The sequence below is a fragment of the Suricata suricatta genome, chromosome 5, assembly GCF_006229205.1.
Source record: "Suricata suricatta isolate VVHF042 chromosome 5, meerkat_22Aug2017_6uvM2_HiC, whole genome shotgun sequence".
Lineage (NCBI taxonomy): Eukaryota > Metazoa > Chordata > Mammalia > Carnivora > Herpestidae > Suricata > Suricata suricatta.
Window position 1 is genome coordinate 41,825,650 of NC_043704.1, and position 22,373 is coordinate 41,848,022.

General features: G+C 35.4%; 1 protein-coding gene across 2 annotated transcripts in view; it reads left to right on the forward strand.

Annotated features, from left to right (window-relative positions):
• Positions 1 to 21,750, forward strand: part of EPHA3 (EPH receptor A3) — a 347,174-nt gene extending 325,424 nt beyond the window's left edge. For both annotated transcript variants that reach the window (XM_029939160.1, XM_029939161.1), the window contains exons 16-17: positions 14,340 to 14,495; positions 21,021 to 21,750. In XM_029939160.1, coding sequence (XP_029795020.1) covers positions 14,340 to 14,495; positions 21,021 to 21,126 — 262 coding nt within the window. In that variant the 3' untranslated portion in view covers positions 21,127 to 21,750. The remainder of the gene's footprint in view (positions 1 to 14,339; positions 14,496 to 21,020) is intronic.
• Positions 21,751 to 22,373: the final 623 nt, after the last annotated feature.

A 22,373-nucleotide genomic window follows, 5' to 3' on the forward strand; every position in this document is an offset into this window, starting at 1 on the left:
TTCTGATCATATGTACTCTTATAGGACAGTTACATGGTTTTAGTAAAAGAGCTACACATAGCGTGCACAGAAATCCACAGTATGAAGTGATATGTATAAATGCTGCATAGTGAAGATTTACTGTGACTCGTGTGAAAGGTATAAAATACTGCCTTGTTGGAAGGAATTTGTTTTCTTTCTTGTCATCTTTATTGATAATCACCAAGAATTATGACTTTACCATTGATAGAGCATTTGCTATTCTACTTTATAATAGCATATACATTTTTTACATTAAAATGAACAATTATATTGAAAATACATGATCCAGCTTTTGCACTATATTTGGATAAGAAGAATAAGGGGAATTTGAACCAAAGTCTTACTATCGGTATCTAAAATTTATAGATTATTTGTTAAAAATAGCATTTAGGGGTCACGAAGATGGAACTTGATGCTACATCCTTGGTAGGAAAAACTACTCATAATTTATTCTGTAAGATTGAATCTCTATCCGAATCTTCACAGAGAAAATAATACAGACTGTTTTGGAAATCCACCTGAGAGTTAAAAAGCATAACAAACCCATCCTTCCCTGAACCCTAGGGTCCTCATTTTGTATCCTGAAGCCATATCTTTGGATCTTTAATCAATATCAATCCTAGAAAAAAAAATTCCACATCTTTCCAGTTATTTACATATCATAAAAAAGACATTCAAACCATTTCCATGGAATGGTATTACCTATAAAAACCAACACATCTAGTATGATCAAGGGATATTTAACTTCACGTCTACATGGAAAAAGAGTGTTAGCACCATATCATAGTATATCAGGATATATTCTAGTATCCAAATCTTAACATACTTAAGTTCATTTTTCCATTTTTATTGGAATTTAATATTATTTCTCCTAATACATATATTATTTTTTAAATGTTTATTTATGTACTTTGAGAAAGAGAGAGCAGCCGTGAGCAGGGGAGGGGCAGAGAGAAAACAGGAGAGAACCCCAAGCAGGCTTCACGTAACCAACATAGCCACCCGGGTTGCCCTCTCCTAATATATATTCTTTAATACTTGAAAAAATTCTATGTATTTTGTCAGAATACATGTAATTTTAGTGAAAATATTTTTCTAATAAGTATGATACATCTTGATTCACTTAAACATAAAGGTCTTAGAAATTATGTTTATACAGTTTACTTATAGTCATTAAAACGCACAAGTGGGTGGACTGCATCATTGTAAATTTATTAGTAACAAACTCAAGTTGCCATGCAACAATGTCAAGACAATATATTTTCTTCCTTTAGAAAATTTGCTTTCCCACTTTGACAGTGATTATTTCATCCTTTATCACATCTGATTAAACTCATTCCATTCCTTCTATAATTTTTCAGTGATGCCCTTGCCACTACTCCATTGAGAAAATGCAAGCCACCAAATGAGAAATTCCAGCAGCAAAACAAAAACTTACTGGTGCTTGCACCCATGCATCTTATCTTTTTTTCCTCTCTCTTTCTCTTTCTAATTACAAGAGAGGAAGAGAGGAGTGTCCCTCTGCTTGTCAGAGGCAAATCCTTTATCTTCCTCTCTCCTCTCTTTCTCCCTTGCATATACAGGTCCTGTTGTTGGCAGAACCACTGATTGTAGAAATATGTTCTATTGCATCGTTTCTCAAATGCCCCTGACAAGAAGAATCATGGGAAGGAACTAATTAAACATTCAGCTAGCCAGATCTCACCCACATACAGACTTAGAATGTCTAGAAGAGGGAATGGAATTTGGATGTTTGATAAAACCTTCAGGTGATTGTTGTCATAGTCAATTTAGGAAATGCTGTTTACCAGCATTACCTCTGCCTCCACACATCTCTGCCAACTCCTTCCTTATTTATGTGCGAGCCTTCATGGGCAAACTTCTCAAATAAGAGCCGCAGTCATCTCAAACTTAATATTCTAAAGATGTATGCTTTTATTTTCTCCTGGTAGCCCCATTCTCCACCACCTTCCTAATATACCAGCATCTATTCATTTGCCCAGTCAAGATTAGACTAATTCTTGGCACCTCTTTTTTGCCCTCCATGCTTTGATCTGGAAGATCACTGTGTCCCCCACCCTTTCTGCTGCAAACCCTCTCTTCTATGACTGTTACCCCCCTGGCAGAGACACGGCAGTAGTCTTCTAACTTGTCCCTCTGCTTTCATACTTTCATTTATTCTTGCTTTAATTCTTTCGTTCATACATTCATCTTTGCACATAGCCTTCAGAATTTTCTTATCAAAATACCCGTAATTTGTGGTGCCTTGGTGGTTCAGTCAGTTAAGCATCTGACTATTGATTTCGGCTCAGGTCATGATTTCATGGTTTGTGAGTTCAAGCCCTGCAATGGGCTCTGTGCTGACACTTTGTAGCCTGCTTGGAATTCTGTCTCTCTCTCTCTCTCTCTCTCTCTCTCTCTCTCTCTCTCTCTCTCTCTCTCCCCTTCTCTCTCTCAAAATAAATAAACTTAAAAATATATATGATTTAATTTCAGTCACCTTTTTATAACCAATTTTGAATTGGATAAAAAAAATATAGACTCTTGCTGATGCTTTAAATAATTCTGCTTTTCAATGTCATTTCTTTTATTCAAAGGTTACTTTCTTCGTTTTTTAACAATTATTTGTTATATGCTAATATACTATGTGCTAGGCTTGTGTAGACTCTGGAGAATGATGAAGTCAAACATGGTCCCTGCCATGCCAGAGCTTACATTATAGAAGATGCACAATAGACAACAGACAAGCACAGATTTATAGGAAGGAAATAAACAGACCGTTGTGATAGATAATAACAAGGTGATTGGGCAGGAACCCTCTGTGGAGATATTTGAGCTAAGACCTGAAGAAAGAAAAAGAGCCAGCTTGTTAAAGACCCCCCCCCAACACACACACACACACACACACACACACACACACACACAAACTCCTAAAACAATATTCTTAGCATAGGAGAAAGCAACTGCAAATGAGTTTGGAGGGTTCTAGAAAGTGGCAGAAGGACCACATAATGGAGAGCTGTAGGGGAAGGAAGAGTCTGTCATGAATCTGAGAAAGCAAACAGAAGCCAGAGCACTTGAGGCTATCCAGGCCAAGTGAGGACTTTGGAATTTTTTTTGAAATGCATGAGGAATCCATTAAGACATTGAAAGCAGAGAAGCAGTGTGATTTGATTTACATGGCTGCTTTGTGGAGGGAGGGCCATAAGTGTGAAGGGGCATTTCTAGCTTTCAGTCTGTGCCACTTCCACTTAAACAGTCCTCTAGCCTCGGTGGCCAGCCTCAAGTTCCTTCAGAAAGCCAAGGCATTTCAGGTATGAAGACACTAGCACATGCTGTTCTCCTTATGCAAGATACTCACTTCCTTCCCTTCCTCCCTCTTCTGCATCTTGTATTAATTGAGACATTCTCTGGCAACATCCTGTAAAGGCCCACACAATTATTTTCTATACAGAGTGCTATCACAATTTTAATTCAGTTGTGTGTTTTCTCTTTTTAAGAATCTATTACTCCGATAAACCTAAACCCTGTGAGATTAGATGTCATCCTTCTCTTGTATTACAGATTGATACCAGCATCTTTTAAGTACCGGCTATATACTTTCTAAAATAATAAATGTCCATTCCAATGGATACACAATTTTTAGAGACTATTCTAGGTTTTTTTCTATTCATTATACAGGTCTCTGCAGATGCTGGTCATAATACTAAAAGCTTAAATTTTTCTCCTAATCAAAATTTCATGTCTCTCTTTCTGTCAACTCAACTCCAAAAACATCCTCCTCCAAACACACTAGAAGACAGTCACAACCTGAGTTTGTGAATTCACCAAGAATTCAGGTTTCTAAATAGCTTATCTAGATCCATGTAGAGTTATGCTTAGAACGTTCCTTGGAAAAAATAATGTTATTCTATCATTTGTGTATAAATGGTGGTTTCCAGAGTCAGCCTGAGTCTTATTAGTTCTCTGGCAAAATGTGTTTTATATATTATTACAGAACTCCTTCTCTAATGCATCATGTCACTTTTGAACCTTCAGTAGAGGTGATGATTCATAACAGAATCTTTCCTAGAGAATCTTCCACTAAGAGTTTCTTGGTGCATATTACTGCTGGAAGTGGAAAGTTAGTTGAGCTGATGGACACGATGTGCCTACTAAAAACTTACTTGGATGTTGGAAAGGTGATAGGAGAGAAGGGAAGTTATATTAAATTTTATGCCATGTTTGTCTTCTAGTAATTGATTTTTTTGCCTAAAGATAGTGTAATTGGAGAAGACATACATGAATTTGAAGTTTAGATCATACATCAATATGAAGCCACAGATATTTATTTAGCAATTACTTTGTGCAAAGCATTGTAGCACATGCTGTGGTGATTTTGTCAGAGAAGTACCTTTTGAATGCTGGGTGAAATTTCTGTGGGCACATAACAGGATAAGACTATACCACATTGGGGGAACACTGCAGAAAAGCAAGACACACAAAAACTTTGGATCCTTTCAAATTTTATTACATCATATAATTCTGCTGGAATACAGTGGGAGGAAAGAGCCTGATACATTATTTCATCCTATAATGGAAGATTTAATGTCATCATTAGAAAGCTGGGCTTTCGGGGTGCCTGGATGCCTCAGTCGGATGACTTGATTTCAGCTCAGGTCATGATCTCATGGTCCGTGAGAACAAGCCATTATCAGGTTCTGCACTGAGCATGGTGCCCACTTGAGATCATCTATCTGCTTCTAAAAACAAAACAAAACAAAACAAAAAAAGCTGGACATTTGTCCTTGAGGAAAAGAGGAGCCACTGAAGATACTTAAGTGACACGTGGTTATGTGCCTATGGAATAACTCTCTGGCAGAGAGTTACCTACGAAGAACTGGAAGTAAAGAGATTCATAATGAGGTAATAAGGATTTGGAAAGTGATCGATTTCAGTAGCCTAAGAAAGGACTTCATCTAGGGTAGAGCAAAGGAAATAAAGAGAAAGGTGTGAATTCAAAAAGTTTTCCTTTTCCTAAAGTATTATAGGACATGGTGGCCAACGAGACGTGCAGAGTGACAGAGAAAATATCAGACAGTACTTCCAGGTTTTGAACCTGGAGGACAATAAAAACAGTGTTCTCACTGACAGCACAGGAGGGGCATAAAGAAGAACAGGTCTGCGAAGTAGGTGAACATTTTGGAACAATGGGACCGAGTCCTGCAAGAAACTAGAAGTTTATATCTCAAACTAAGGGAGAGATTAAAACTGGGATATCAATTTACAGCCTTCTCTCTATAAAGATAAAAAACTCATAGAAACTTCCTTGACAGTACAAAGTTCAATCTAGGAATGCTGGGTTTTACCATATATATGCCTATTTTTATTTTTCTAAAATTTTAATTTCTAGTTAAAGTTCTCATATCCCATGGATTATAAGGAGATTGTTTATATTTTTTAAATTTATTTATTTTAAGAGAGAGAGAAAGAGACTGCAAGGAAGGGAGGGGTAAAGAGAGAGAATCCCACGCAGGCTCCATGCTGTCAACATGGAGACCATTGCAGGACTCGAATTCACAAACCGTGAGATCAGGATCTGAGCTGAAACCAAAAGCCAGACACTTAACCAAGTGAGCCACCCAGGTGCCCCTAGATTATCAAGAGATTTTAATCTCCAAACACTCTGAGACTGTTGGCTCATATACGCTGACACTGAGTCATCCTTGCTCCCAGTCTTGAGATTTGAACTTCTTGCCGCGATTCTTCTGAAGCTCCTAAAATGCCTCTGTCACTTAGTCCAGAAGTCACATGGTGTACAAGCACCAAGAAGATAATTGAAATGAGTGTATGCTTCCATCCTATGTAATAGGATGCAGTGGTAGCTGATGTGGATTTCAGGCCCTTTAGAAGGGATTATAGAGCCAATTAATGGCATTGGGTGGAAATCCTAAAAGAAAAAAAAATGAAACACTCAAATATATCTGAGAAAATGAAATCACTGCATAAACTTCTACCCAGAACATGGTCTCTTTAGAGCTATGGGGAATAGTACCAATCACAGAGCAGAAGAATATGAAATTGTCAGTAGAAACAAGGAACAGAATTACAAATGTGACTTAAACCATTACTGAATCCACAGCTCAAGGAATTTTCCAGAAGTGGATAGAATGAAGTATGTTGTCAAAAGCTGCTGAAGAGTGAGAAGACAAAAAGACAACTGAAGGAAAAAGAACCATTCAGTTAAGCAGTGAGCATAACATTGGCTTCTTTTTAGATGAGTATTTTGATTATTTTAGAGTGGTAAATGAGATCCAAAACTTTTAAAGGTTTAGTTATAACTAAATATGAAAAAGCAGTGTGAAGACAGTGCTTTTGAGAATAAAAAATATAAATGTAATACACATGTATAAAATGGTAAAAATAAAGCTTCCTCCCTTTTAAGAAGCAATCTTTCTTAAAGAAGTTTTTGATAAGCTGTATTACAAAGCTGTAGTCATCAAGAGAGTATGGTGTTGGCACAAAAACAGACACACAAATCAATAGAACAGAACACAGAACCCAGAAATGGCCCCATAAATGTATGGCCAACTAATATTCAACAAAGCAGGAAAGAATATCCAATAGAAAAAAGACAGCAAATGGTTTTGGGAAAACTGGACAGTGACATGCAGGAGAATGAACTTCGACCCTTTCTTACACCATCCACAAAACTAAACTCTGAATGGATGAAAATCCTAAATGTAAGATAGGAAACCATCAAAAGCCTAGAGGAGAAACAGCCAACAATCTCTTTGACCTGTGATACAGCAACTTCTTACTAGACATGTCTCTGGAGGCAAGGAAAACGACAGCAAAATTGAACTATGAGGATTTCATCAAGATAAAAAGCTTCTGCACATCAAAAGAAACAGTCAACAAAACCAAAAGACAGCCAACGGAATGAGAGAAGATACTTGCAAATGACATATCGAATAAAGGGTTACTATCCAAAATCTATAAAAAACTCATCAAACTCAACACCCAAAAACAAATAATCGAGTGAAAAAATGGGCAGAAAACACGAACACTTTTCTAAAGAAGACTTTCACATGGCTAACAGACACATGAAAAGATGCTCAACATGACTCATCATCAGAGAAATACAAATCAAAACCACAGTGAGATACCACATCTGTCAGAATGGCCAAAATCAATAACTCAGGCAACATGACAAATGTTGGTGAGGATGCAGAGAAAAAGGAATCCTTTTGCACTCCTGGTGGGAATGCAAACTGGTGCAACTACTCTGGAAAACAGTATGATGGTTCCTCAAAAAATTTAAAGTAGAGCTACCCTATGACCTAGCAATCACACTACTAGGTATTTATCCAAAGGATACAAAAATGCTGATTACAAGGGGCATATGCACCCCAATGTTTATAGCACTGCTATCAACAATAGCCAAATTATAGAAAGAGCCCAAATGTCCACTGACTCTGTGCGTGTGTGTGTGTGTGTGTGTGTGCATGTATATATACTTGGCAATCAAAAAGAATGAAATCCTGCCATTTGCAACAATGTGGATGGAACTAGAATGTATTATGCTAAGCAAAATATGTCGGTCAGAGAAAAATATCATATGATTTCACTCATATGTGGAATTTAAGAAACAGAGCAGATGAACATAGGGGAAAGGAAGGAAAAAAATAAGATAAAAACAAAAAGGGATGCAAACTGTAGGAGAATCTTAAATATAGAGAATAAATTGAGGGTTGCTAGAAGGGTGTTGGGTGGAAGGAAGGGCTGAATGGGTGATGGGCATTAAGGAGGGCACTTGTCGGATGAGCACAGGGTGATATACATAAGTGATTGATCACTAAATTCTGCTCCTGAAACCATTATTATACTATATGTGAACCAACTTGGATTGAAATAGAAAAAATTTTTTAAAGTTCTTGATAGAAAATACTTCTATGAAAAGAAATTGAAAATTGTCTTACAAGTGATAAATTTTCTCTTACTTCCTAAAATGTAATGCAGATAGGAAAAATTAGTTATACAGAGAGAAAAAATAAATAAAATTCATTTTTTAAAAGAGACTATTTTGAAAGATTAGTTTTATATTATTTATATTATTTAAATTAATTTTATGATCTATATTTTATATTATATAAATATTCAGTTGATTTTACATTATGCATAAAACATTTCTCCTGAATTTAAATAAATTATTTTTATGAATATAGCTAAATTAAAATCAACAAAGACTAACAATAGAGAAAAATGAGAGATGAATTAATTCACTTCCATACAGGCTATGAGATGGCCTTTTTAATTTTTGGATATTTATGTATGAAAATGAAAAAGATGAATTATTTTTAAATTCACAGAATTTTCATACTCCAGGAAGTTGGATTATTTAATAGTATTGTAAATTTATGAAATACAAAATTTTGTTTTAAGAATTAAATAATACATTTCATATATTTAGAATGAGATTCTAAAGTGAACGTAACCAAATTCATGGTATAATGTCTTAAGTAATATATATAATAGTAATTTACGGTGAGGTTCTGAAGATCCACTTATACTTGGCTAATTTATTGAAATGATTAAAATATATTCTTCCATTGCCTTAATCACCATCTTTGAAGGGACTCATATTTATTAACTTGCAGGTTAAATAGGAGCAATACTAGTAATTTTTCCATGTTCATGGCACTAAATTAGTGCCATGGCACTAAAATGCTTCTTATCTCTAAGAGAACATAATATAATTCTCTTTTGAGAATAAGCATTTTGACAAAATACTGCATCCCTTAAGAGAAGGATGACCAAAAAACAATCTATTTCTCAATGTGACTTTGACCTCCAATTCTGAAACTGACAGGGTGACTTTCCTCACTAATCAAATATTACACAGAACCTTTTAGAGGGAAGCAAATATGCCAAATACCCAGGTGATTTTTTTTAATCTTAAAAATCAAAGTAGGTAATTTTGCCACTGGGAGGAATTAAGCCAGCTGTAATAGCTGTCACTGCTAGGATTTTATCCTTAAGGCCTAGAGATAATTAAAATAAACACAGCGACTGTACTTCACGTTAGTGTGCCGTGTATATACCACTCTTCTGTTGGGAACTCTAGATACCCAAAAAGCATTTTTCATTGCCGATGACAAATTAAATTTGCTTAAACGGATCTGGAATTTTTAATGTTAGATATGAAAAGATCAAGATTGTAATAAATCCACATTTTAAAAAATTGGTAAATAAAAGATTTTCCCCCTGAAATATGATGAGAAGACACCATTGTAAATAAAAAAATTAACAATAAATTAAAAAAGATATTGAAAAATTAGATTACTAGTTTCAGACAATAATATAGGTATAATTAATATTTTGTCTTTTAAGAAACTATTCTTGAATGAATATATTTCCTGAAACTATTCAAAACAGACAAAAAGTAGATAATTACAGTGGTATCACATACATATCCACTATTATTGATATTTACTTCTAAACTCAGTTGGCATCTACTTGCTTATTCAGGGAATGTGTATTAATTATTACTGTTATTCATGAAAGATAAAGCCCTGTGTATACCAAAAGGAGACTTTTCATATAAAAGGATAACATTCAATCCTAGTGATTTGGAATTCTAGTGCAATATTGAAATAACAAATTATGAGGAGATATTCTTGGGAGTGACAGTTGTTTATTGTCATTGGGTCCCCAATATCGGGTGCTAATTGGTGTGAAACCGTTTGCAGGTAGAATAGGATTTAATCGGAAGAAAATATATGTGTATCTCTTTAATGCCACAGTATGAAAATCCATAAAGAAATAATTCACAAACCTAAATACAAGGAGGGAGAGAGAAGGGGAGGAAAGTTATTTTTTGCTTCCCCTGAGCAAACATGTAATTTCCATGATTTCTTTTTAATGACTGCGGTCTGCGGCCAGTAGGTACTGATTTATGAAAAGCTGTAAAAGATCAGGTGGAACTCTGCAGGACATCGTTTACAGCTGCATGGATTGAAACCTATCTAATTTGTCTAGTAAAAGTGTGAGCTCACGGTGCACATCACCCAACCTATAAATTTCCCCTTCAGACCCAAGTCTGGGGCTGGGTCTAAAAAAAAGCCCATGCCTGCAGCTGCTCAAAACGCCCACATTCCCTTGGTGCGCATGAAGAGACATCACAGGCTCTTCACAGTGAGAGACAAATTCCTATCCATTGATAAACTCTCCAGATGTCCTCTCAGAGGAGGAAAGGAACCAATTTTTATTTGAATTCCCAAGAGAAATCCTGGAAGTGGAAAAATGATACTTTGCAGGGCTGGTTATTCTGAGGTCACTGGCATTAAAATTAGGCCATTCTTTGTCTTCATTGTACTTTGATCCAAGTAATAAACAGAAAAACTCAGTTGGGGTCACTCTAATCCCTAATCTGCACGTCCTGTTCTATTTCAATTTGGTTATACTAATTTTCTCTAAACTCTTGTTGAGTCTGGCTATAGTGCTGAGTTTAAAAATACAAACCATTTTGAACTAGGAAGAAAAAAGCTCTGCATTTTGCTATTAGGCACAGCTCATAAATATTCTGAATAAATGTCCTGGGGTTTGATTCTTCATACCCACAAACCCATAAATAAAGGAGTATTGCTGTTCATGGGACCAAGAGTCGACAAGAGTCGACATTAGAGTCTATGCTAGAGCTACTGTAGAAATCCAAGCTGTGGTGTGTGCTCGTGCGCATGTGTGTGTGTGTACATGTGCACATATGCCTACAGATGGTTAAATATTTTATTGTCCTTTAAGTATGACTTCATTTTTCTTCTAGCATTTTCTTACACCTGACTTAAAGTTATTCCTATCATTTTGTTTACTAGTTCAGTAGCTTACCCAGAGGGTCCAATGTTATATCTTATGCTGGCTCATGACAAAGGCAATTTCACCCATGAGGGTCATGCTAAAACAACCCAAAAATATTGTATACATTTTGGGAATCTAGCCTGTATATCCGTATCTGTAATTCCTCAAAATCCTAGGAAAAAAAGCAAAGCTAAGAAATATATAATTTTTAAAATAAACCTTTTTCAGATGAGTGATTTAAAGATTCGAAAAGATTTAGTTATAAATATGTAGTTTTTTTTAGGTATTCCTTGAGGGGGAATAAGATCAATAATTTTTAAAATCATATCTAAGTTTTGTTTCTTTTGTCTTTTTTTTAGATAACCTCTGTTAGTTAAAACTAAACCGTAATACATAAATATCTTACAATCTATAAATTTTGTAAATTTAACTTAATTCATAAGTTAAATACTTGAGGTAGAGAAGATTGAAATAGTTGAGTTTAGTCTCATGGAAAGAAGCTCAAAAAGTGCTCCATTTTCAGCAGTCTCCCTCTTTACAAATGATCATGAGAGAAAGGAAACTAGCTATTGAGCTATATTTTCCACACAAGATGAAAATATAGAGAGAACCAAACTGTCATGTTGCCAATTTTTTTCTTCAACTCAGTATTACAATTTCCTTAATATTTTACTTGCATCAAATGAAAAATTAATAAAAAACTTATTTTTAACCAGTCCATTTCATGTATCGCCATCAAAATCCAGATGGATAGTCAGTTTACATTCTTTCATGTGCCTCCACCAGTACATGAAGGGTTAGGGCATGTATATCTGTATCTGTAATTCCCAAAATTTTAAGAATTTGTTCGGATTTGAGAATATTGTCTAATTTCCTATGTATCAAGGAGTGAGTAGGAGAAATATTATCAATAGTAATAGAAATCTTCTAATTAAAAATTTCTTTTAAATGTGGGTAGAGTTGGCATATTTGTAGATTTGCTTTACAGAAAGATTTTCTCATGAGAACATGCACTTTACCACATTTCCTAGATGATAATCAATGATTAGTATTCATAGATAAAACACTATGCAGTTTAACTTCGACAGGATGGTTCATTTTGTTGTTATTTCATGCTATTTCTAAAAATATTATGGAGTTGGTACTTTCAAGAGCTAAATTTGCTTCTAAAATAAGGACAAATGCATGTGAATATGTTCTCCATTTGTTTTGATGTTCTCTGATAATTCTAAATACTGAACTTAAGCACTTCAAAAATAGATTTCATTTAGGCAAAGTATTAATTTTTAACATATAAGTAAATATTAAGTTTAATTAACAAATCCTAATATTGGGAATTTCTTAAATAATGACTTTAAAACATGTTAAGAGCTCAGGGCTGATTAAATTCAACTGCAGTATCATAAAACATGAAGATTTTTCATGATAACTGTGAAAAGGTAAAAATATAAATGTACCTTCTCAATTATAAGTTAAAGATTGGGTTATGACACACACAGTTTTAATATTAATAATATATTTTACTGCAGTAATGAAAACAGAAACTACAGAAGTCAGAAAAGCATATCTGTTTGCAATCATTGGTCATAGAATGATTGTGAGCTTGTAAAAGTTATTGCTATTCAAATGCGGCCACCAATTATATCTGCTTTACAAGGTTGTGGCCCATTATGTGCATGAGATTATATATAACTAAAGTTTTAGTTGCTCAGAAAGGTAATCAACAAGATTGCCACACTTCCAGCAGTTTTTATAAACAGGGCTTTATTATGTTATTTTCCTTTTGAAGTTTTAAAACCTTCAACCATTTGACAAGATGTGTTACCTTATGTCAGAGTAACAAATAGTTAACTGATAGCATATTATATGTCCACACATCTCTAAATATTCCTTGTATATGTAATCTTTTTTAAACTTCATTAATTTTCAGTTGTGTGAAATCTATTGTGATCATCATTCCCATTTTACAGATGAGAAAGCAGACAAGATAAGAAATCACTGAAGGTCAAACAGATAGTATGTGCTATAATCAGGATTGAACCCAAGCTTTATGGTTCCAGTGGCTGTGCACTGGATCAATATACTTTATGGAATATAAAAGTTAAAGTTTATAAAGTTAATATAAAAGTCCACATCATGGACTTAAGTAAATTTAAATACACATACATTTAAATAAATAAATTTAAATAAATAATTTAAATTTAAATAAATAAGAGAAACACAGGAAAACAATATGAACAAACTTCCACCTAAATGGTATAGCATAGTGGCCAAGAGTATGGCAGATGAAATAAAATAACTTGTGTCTAAATCCCAACTCTGCCTCTTCTGCCTGAGGAAACTCAGATTTGTGATTTAATCTCTTTTGATTTCAGTTTCCACATCTAATATAGGGACATAGCATCAGTACCTGTTGTAAGAATTACAACCTTTCATATCTGTGCGCTATGCGTAGTATAGACCCCAATACACTAGAAGATCTCATAGATGTTCAATGTAATCATTATTGCTGTTATTATTCATCTCAAAACAAAGGCCTTCATAAACTCTCTTTGCTTAAGCTCCTTCCTCAAGAGGAGGAAATCAAGAAAGTCAATTGTCTATCTGATCCCAGTCTTGTGAGTCCAAGGACAATTAACAGGTCACTGAGAACTGAAAAAACACCCAAAGGGCTTTTTACCAATAGGCTGCTGCTTTTGACTCTCTCAGAATGAAAATATGGCCTCATCTGTTTCTTTTATGTCCCTGCTGTTCTTTTGATTCCCCAGATCTTGCTGTTGGTCAGAGATCGATGGTCAGACCTGTAATTAGATAAAATGATTCTAGAAACTTCCATTAGTGATGTTTGTATTGTGCAATATAAATCACAGTCACAGTACCTATTACCTATTTCTTTCTCTCTTTCATCTCTCTCTATATATCAGGAAGTCCATTTGATGTTGTCAATATATGTGAGAATTTCATTTAGTGTTACTCATCTATTTTTTCTATTTTTTTGTGATTTTTATGTTTAATGACATTTATGACATTATTGACATCTGTGTTGTAATCTAGGGTGCTCCACTGTCCTTAAGAAAGCAGCCTGGACAATGTCTACAAATGAACATCCATACAGCAAAGTATTCAGTGTGTCATGTCTACTATAACTGTATCCTGAATTACCACCATCTTTGCTAGTAGTTGAAGAAACTAAATTATAGAAGTATGTATGGACATATTTATGCATTCCACTGGCAAAATTTCAATGATTTACAAGGCAGTCATGAGTGGAACAGGGAAACACTGAGACAAGATGAATACACAGTATTCTTGCAAGCTGCCAGCTTGAACAGATGAAGCCTTCATGGCAAATAAATTCCACAAATAAACAGGAACGCCACATGAAGTCTGGAAGTTCCTGCTGATGTTGGTGTCAAATTTTGACACGCAGCAACTCTGCTGATTCCTGATCTCTCTTCTTGTGGTGTTTTCTTTTCTTGCAGGCCATCAAACCTTCTTCTGGACCAAAGCAATGTCGACATCACTACCTTCCGCACAACAGGTGACTGGCTTAATGGTGTCCGGACAGCACAGAGCAAGGAAATCTTCACAGGCGTGGAGTACAGTTCTTGTGACACCATAGCCAAGATTTCCACAGAGTAAGAGAAGGTTTTTAAGACTGAATGATTCTGAAGTTTCTAGTGGACATACATGTTTTGGATTAATGAATCATAAATATTAGCTGAAACTCTGAGGTTCTTACTGTCTTCTATAACCACTGAGCGGGGTCCTGGGTCTCTTTGTCAATGACAACTTCTAGAATTAGGTGTCTTGAGGCGTCTTCCTTCCTCACCATCATTCCCCACAATAGGTATCTCCACTGAACTATGACCTCCTTCAAATAGACCAACAGATATATACCTGTTCCCTATTCCCAGCCCAATGATCCAAGTCCTAATTTAGGACATAAGTAAATATAGCATGATGATTAACTGCATTCCTGCATTTGTGATTTTCTATTATTTATATCAAAGCCTAACCTCAATGGAAATGGAAAATTAAGAACTAATTGGATGAGTGGGTATACAGGAAAACACACTAAATTCTAAAGGTAGTTTTCACATCTACTAAATAAATTGTATATTGTTACCTATTATTGTCTATTCTGTGAAGGATATCATGCTAGAAAATGAAGCTACAAATAAGTTTAAGACATTAAATATTATTGTTATCTTTAAAAGGCTTGACAAGACAGGATATGCATAATTAGCATGCATTAATGAGTGTTAATTTATGGTTTTGTGTGTAAACTCAAAAATAATCAAGTATAAAGTACTGTGTTTCGTAGACATCGATTTATGCTAATAGGAATCCTTTGATATAAACACATGGCCTTAAGGAAAAAGGGGGTTTTTAAAGAATCCAGTGAATCCAGTGAATAATCAATAAAATTAGTCCCCTTCAGAGGGTATGGTAATTGGGGACTGGAAAATGAAGAACTAGAAGCCATAGTCTCCATCTTTCTGTGAATGAGCGCCAATTTAATATACTTCCTAATGTAACTGTATCATGCTTTTCTTCTTTATGCCCAATGACTTTTTTTTCTCCATTTCCTTGAACATGGCTAGAAACGATTTTCTCAGACCTAGGCCATACAACTTTGGTATGCCCTCAACTGACCAGGGTCCAATTCTCTTTTGATTAAGTCCTCAGGGGAGAAATGTTGGTGAGCTCGTCCTGCGGTCTTGTAGATTGGCTCTTCGAAAATCATCTGCCATGTGCCATGATCTAATCATTTATGTTCAAATGGGGCACGACAGCATAAACTTAGCTCTAGGGATAAGACGGAGGACTGCTCCAAAGAAAGAGGTTTTGTACCAGGCATAGACATTAAAATTATCCATAATTGTGTAGCGGGCAGGGATTGTTTGGAGACCAAGCCCATCTTTGTGTCAGAGTCTCCTACCGTAATCTTTGTTACACTAAATAAACTCTATAGGGCCCTCAAGTCCCTCTAAGTCTTATCTTCTCCATCTAATACTTTAATATTAAAATGTTGAATATTTAAAGATTTTCATGGTCACCCTGTCAATCATTTAAACAAAGTCACTCTGGAGAGCAACAGATTAGATATCACAAAAAAGCATGTAGTATGATTAACAGAGATACAAGTGCCCAACAAATAGGCAAAGCTCAGCATTTATGATATAACATTCCAATCAGAAACACAAAAATTCACAAAAAATATTTTAGGAAGGGTATATTATTGTTAAGAAAAGAATTTGTTCCTAGAAAATAAGCCAACTCTCGTGTACCTGACGTATGTTTGCATTTCTGTATGAAGTGGAATGTAATGTTTATTGAATAGACTTCTGATCCAGTCTGTTTGAATACTGTTTGAATTTCTGTGGTAGTTGTTTTGAACAGACACAGTCCCAGGATATATTAATGTATTTGAATATTTTTATAAATTATTATTTTAATAATATAAACAATTAAGGTTATACTAGACAAGACGCCTGCCTTAGCACACAGAAGCATAACAAAGAACAAACACAAAGTTGAACATTTCAGCACCATTGCCAGATTTTCAAAGGCAAAGGTACACAAATGTTTATTCTCAATCAAATATCAACACTCAGAGTTTCTAGATAATGAAAAACTCTACTGAAATGAATTAGCAGAACACTGTTAATATGATTAACTGCTAGCTCACAGTTTAAATATAGTCAGATGTTAGAAGCTGTGAATGTGGTAAGAAAGCTATTTGCTTAAAACTGTGAAGTGGGAGCATTTGTTATACTTCCAAGTTAAGAAAGTATTTGTTTCAACACTACATTGTTGCATGGTAAGCTCTTTTGGGCTGGTTAGAATACTTTCACTTAATTATTATTATTTAAACAACCTGCAAGCACACATTGCAGTTGAAAGCTGACTTGTCCTTGGAGACTCAGCTCTTTCAGGTCTGTCCTTCACACTGAGCCAGATGGTTTCATATCTCTCTGTATATCAGTCCCCACAGTATCCTTTCTCCCCTCCTTTATCCTCAATTCAGGGACAACATAGAATTAACATCTATCAATCTAAAACTCCTTGAGACAGAATTATTTGTTTTATGGGTCTCTGCAGCATATGGTACCTCATGCTCCTAGTTTACAAAATAAAAATGCAAATATAAATATACAATACACAATTTAGGGATATCTAATGAGGCAACAATCTTAGCCGAAATTCTATAATATATCTAAGTCAATGTTTAATTTTACCTTTTGTAGCCTCTGGCTTTTTGGTTTAAATTTTATTCCATTCAGTTCCATTTTTTTGTGTGTGTGTCAACCAGACTCAATTCAGAAATTATTCACTTGACCAAACAATTCTAGAGACTATCCTGAAATAAGACAAAATACCTAAAAGATTTTGAAGTTTTTCTTTTATCCAGACTTTCAAGTCATAGGGAAAGGTCAATAGAGCTTCATACCCAAATAAATAATTATCTATTTCCATTAGTGTAGAAACTTCATTTACTAATCAGGTCATCTAATTTTCAAATGAAATCCAGCAGATCTGCTGTTTTGTTCAGTAAAAATAACATTTTTAAAAATACTGTTTCATAGCCTAAGATGAATTTAGGAAGGTTGATGTGGAAAGAGAATGAAAAAGGGCAAGAGGGACTATAGAAACTGAGAAAGAATTTAGTGCAGGAATGAACATTAGGCAGATTAATTGCTACATGTCATTACCCTGCACCCTTGGATGCCATTTTCACCTTGCCATCACCTAGCCTTTGCCTTTGAAGTATCGGATAGCTTATTAACCTCTGGTCTCAATCTTGAGCTGCTCTTTAGACTTGAACTTTTCCATTGCTCTTCTGAATAGAGTAGTCAAAATGAGATAAGCATGTGGGAATGTTAGTTAGACTATAGCAGCTAGATGTTTACAACTAGTTTGGACGTGGCAGGGTGCTGGGCAGAAGACATTTTGGTAGGAGTAGTGAGAATAGAGGGGACATAAAAACCCAAGCTAAGGCATAACCTAAAGAGATAATTATTTATCTTTTTTTTTTTTGAGAGAGAGAGAGAGAGAGAGAGAGCAAGAGAGTATGCTGGAAGTGGGAGGATGGGGGGAAGGACAGAGAGAGAACAGGAGAGAGAGAATCCCCCAAGCAGGCTCTGCACTGTCAGTGCAGAGCCCAATATGGGGCTCAAACTCACAAACCATAAGATTATGACCTGAGCCAAGATCAAGAGTCAGACACTTAACTGACTGAGCCACCCAGGCGCCCATACTTTATCTTTTCTAATATAATCCATTGCAAATGAATATATACAAAATTATGTATCTGTTTGCTTATGTTAGGTTCCAGGCACAGAATCTGAAACACTGTTATGCACAAGATTTCTTGAGGAGTACATTTGGGATATATATCTTTTAAAAAGGTGATGAGGAGGGCATTGAAGAGAAGGAGAAACCTTGGCCCAGAGCTGGGCTGGCCGTTCAGAATGGTCCCAAACTGATCTGTGAACACTCATCATCTTATTTTGTCTAGCTGCTGGGGTGTGAGACCTTCAGTTCCATAGAGAAGGTCAGGGCCAGACATGCATTACTCTCTCTTTGCTTAAATCTCTCAAAGAGCTTGGAAACATAGTATATTAACTGGAAACACTTCTTTTTTGCTTTTCATGATTATCATTTTGTCTTTTTAAGTTTTAAGGAAGAGAAAAGGAAATCAGAGGAAAAAATTGGCAAGTTATTAAAGAGTATAATACAAAATTGAGGAGAATAAGAAAAATACAAAAAGAGTGAGGATCTATTGATTTGTACACGTATATTTATATCAACCCTGTTTTCTGGCTCCAAAAGATAAGTGGGGAAAAATCTCATATATAGCACACATTCTCAGAAGCAGGGATCAACCTATGAAAGAACCTATGGTACTTTAATGAGGTTTTCATTATTCGTAGTTACACAGAGGGGCAAGCCTGATGCTACCATATCTCCCCACTAGCCTTCCTCATGAAGGCTGCTGGAGCGAAATCAAAGAGGACTCAGGCAAGGTGCAAGCTCTATATTGAGAATCTATCATCCCCTTGAATGGAAGCAGGGAGGTAACCAGCAGGTCATCAGGATTTCATTCTCAGCCAAGGTGATAGGAAGGCAACACAGTCTTGGTGACTTTTATATGGCATTTGTGTTAATAGCATGTAAATTCATTCTAAAACAGCTACCTAATATGTCGGCTTACACACTGTTGTGGTTTGGGAACTCATTTCTTAAGAAATATATTGGTCCATTTTTGTGTAATTGAACTCCCAATTTTTCATTCTTTCCTTTCTTTCCTTTATGTTCAGTATGGAGCCCCTTCTGTGTGTGTGTGTGTGTGTGTGTGTGTACGCATGTGCATGTGCATATTTGCATGCATACTTTTTCTTCTTGCCATTCTCAATTAGCCTGGTGCTCCTTGCTAAGTGATACTTTGCTCCTCTGTGACTATCCCTGGATAAACATATTCTAGAGTATTGGTTCATTCTTTATTAAGTACATATTGAATCCCTACCAAAATAGCCATTGTTCAGGGTGTGGTTGATAAGCAGAATACAAAATGAATAAGAATCCCTGTTCATATGGAATTCACCAACTTGTGGGACAAGGTAGAGAATAAAAATAAATCCGAAAGAAAGGCAATATGCTGCATGGTGATAAATGATTTGGAAGAAAATGAAACAAGAAAAGAAAATAGGAAATGCAGCTATGAGTACAGGAGGTTTCACAATATTAAATAAGAAGGTCAGGGAGGGTCTTCTGAGAGGGGTATTTTAGAGTTAAGACATTAAAGAGGTGACTATGTGAACAAATTATTTGAATCAAGGTTATTTAATTAATCATTTGCACATACTCAGCCAGGTCTTTCTTTTTTCCCTTAAGTGAAATTCCTTTTGTTCTTTTAATCTTTATTTTTAATGCCTGCTTTCTAAGTTTAACCTACTTTAAATTAAATAATTTTGATAAAGGGAAATATATTCTGGTCATTTCTTCTATTTGGAATAAAAATTTATACTTTAAAGAAATTGTTCCTGTTATCTGCAGCTGTATAGCAAACTACCTCAAAACCATAATTTTATTGTATATCACAACATCGTGGGTTACGAATTTGGACAGAGCTCCTGTGGGTGATTCTTCTGCCCTAGTGTTGGTGTTGACTGAAGTATTTATCTAACATGAATCCGGTCTAGTCCAGAGGGCTTGAGATGGTTTCATTTATATCTTCTCTGGTGCAAAAGGTTTCACAGCTGGCAGTGTAGACTAAATGCTTGGCCATAGTCTCCAATGTCATAGTCCCAAGGTAGTCAGACTTACAATGCCAGCTCAGGGGCCAGTGATGGTGTCTCAAGAGACGAATGGAACATAACAGTTTCTTGAGACTTGAATACAGAAATTGATACATCATCACTTCCAACATACCCTTTCAGTGAAATCAGCCCCCAAACTGGCCCAGATACAAGGCTATAGGATTAGTGCCCTGCAAAGCTTTTCTGATTGCTATATTAGTTCCTTAGGGTTGTCATAAAAATTACCACAAACTTATTTTCTTAAACAACAGAAATTTATTTTCTCACAGTTCTGGAGGCCAGAATTTGGAAATCAAGGCATTGACAGGGCCATACAAAATCTCTAGGGGGTGAATCTTCTTTTTCCTCTTTTTTTTTTTTTTTTTGTTGTTGTTGTTTTGTTTTGCCTCTTCTGTCTTCTGACCCATCGTAACATTTCTTGGCTTATGGCAACATGACTCCAATCTCTGCCTCCATCTTTACATGGCTTTTTTCTCTATGCCACTATATGCTTAAAGGTGGTCTCATTGGACTTAGAGCCTATGGTAATCTAGGATGAGCTCATATTGATCCAGTGTCTTAATTATATCTGCAAAGACTTCAAGTAAGGTCAGACAGTGAGTGTCAAGATGGACAGAAATTGTGAAGGGACCCTATTCAACCCACCACACCATCTATTCCTCCGTAAGAAGAGAGGTGTGATGGTCAGGATACAATACATGGATGATGCAAAAACCAGAAAGTTAGATTCAAAGCACTGAACTGTATGACTGGGCAAGCATTGCTGATTGAAAATCCTCTACTTATATGTTATCCAGGAAACCAAGATTCTCACCAGACATGCTCTTTTTTTTACAGTGATATGAAGAAGGTTGGTGTCACTGTGGTTGGTCCACAGAAGAAAATCATCAGTAGCATTAAAGCCCTAGAAACACAATCAAAAAATGGTCCAGTTCCAGTGTAAAGTGTTATTTCTGGAAGGAAGTGGTGGCTGTGGAAGATGTAGCATCATTCTACAGACAGATGATAGTGCTGGAGATGCTGTTCCAAGCCCAATAAGACACTCAGATACGAATACAAATGCCTTAAAATGGAATTGAAAAACTCTTTATTTTCCCCTATCATTTAGTGGGATGGGAGGGGGGGTGTACTTTGTTTTGTAATTGCTTTTTATATTAGTTGATGGGTTAAATTAAAATTCTTCAGCGTGGAATGATGAAGAACTAGCATAGAGCCATTGACCATAAACTGATGATCATAAAAGCAAAACAAGTGTAATAACAAAATGAATACAGTGGCTCTATTTACTAATTGCCACAAAAGAAAAGACTTGTGATATTTTTATACACAGAAGAAATCTGTAACAGGTATTTTGTTTCCTTAAAGCAAGCAAAATAGAGGAATTTATACCTCAAACTATCTGGCCATATATACTACCTTTTTCATTGTATTATTCTCTTTTATCTGTTAAGAGCATATAGAAATGATGTTTGTAGTTGTTTTAAGTACTACATATTTTTAATTGTTAGCTTCATAAGTGTTATCATGTAAAAATGTGTCTTAATTTTGAAAAAAAAGTACATATTTATTTTCTTTTGAATTGTTTTTATTGTTTTCTATTTATGCTTTGATGATTTAATTTGGAATTGTTACAGCCAAGTGCCAAATGTTGTCTCAAATTGTCAGCAGTAGGAAACATGGTAAATTAAACAAGGGAAAGATGGGTTTCTTTCTAGATTTTCTGAACCATCTGTTTGTATGTACCTATATCTCTATATTAATGAAAGAAACCAAACCCCTTCCTTGTTCATACACTACCCAAATCTCTCAGCTTGAACTATCTTTTCCATTTTTGTCTCTCCATCGATTATAAACTGTATGCTCCTAATTTAGTGTGATATACTGGCTTGTATGGAATGGATTCTCAATGACACACTTATCCTGCTCTGGTGCTTAGAAGACAGACCATCAATCCCTCCATTAGTAAAAGAGCGATGTTAGAGCTCCTGCATAGAGAATAGCTACACTGGAAAGAATTCTAATCCTATTTAGATTACTGCATTAATTGGCAACAAAGCCTATAGGCCAATGCATGAGTCAAAAAATCACTTACTGACTGGCTTTGAAATGTCACTTAATATCTTTGCTTAAGCTTGTTGAACTATTTATAGGGAATAATGAAAATTAAACTATTCAACTGCATTACTGGGA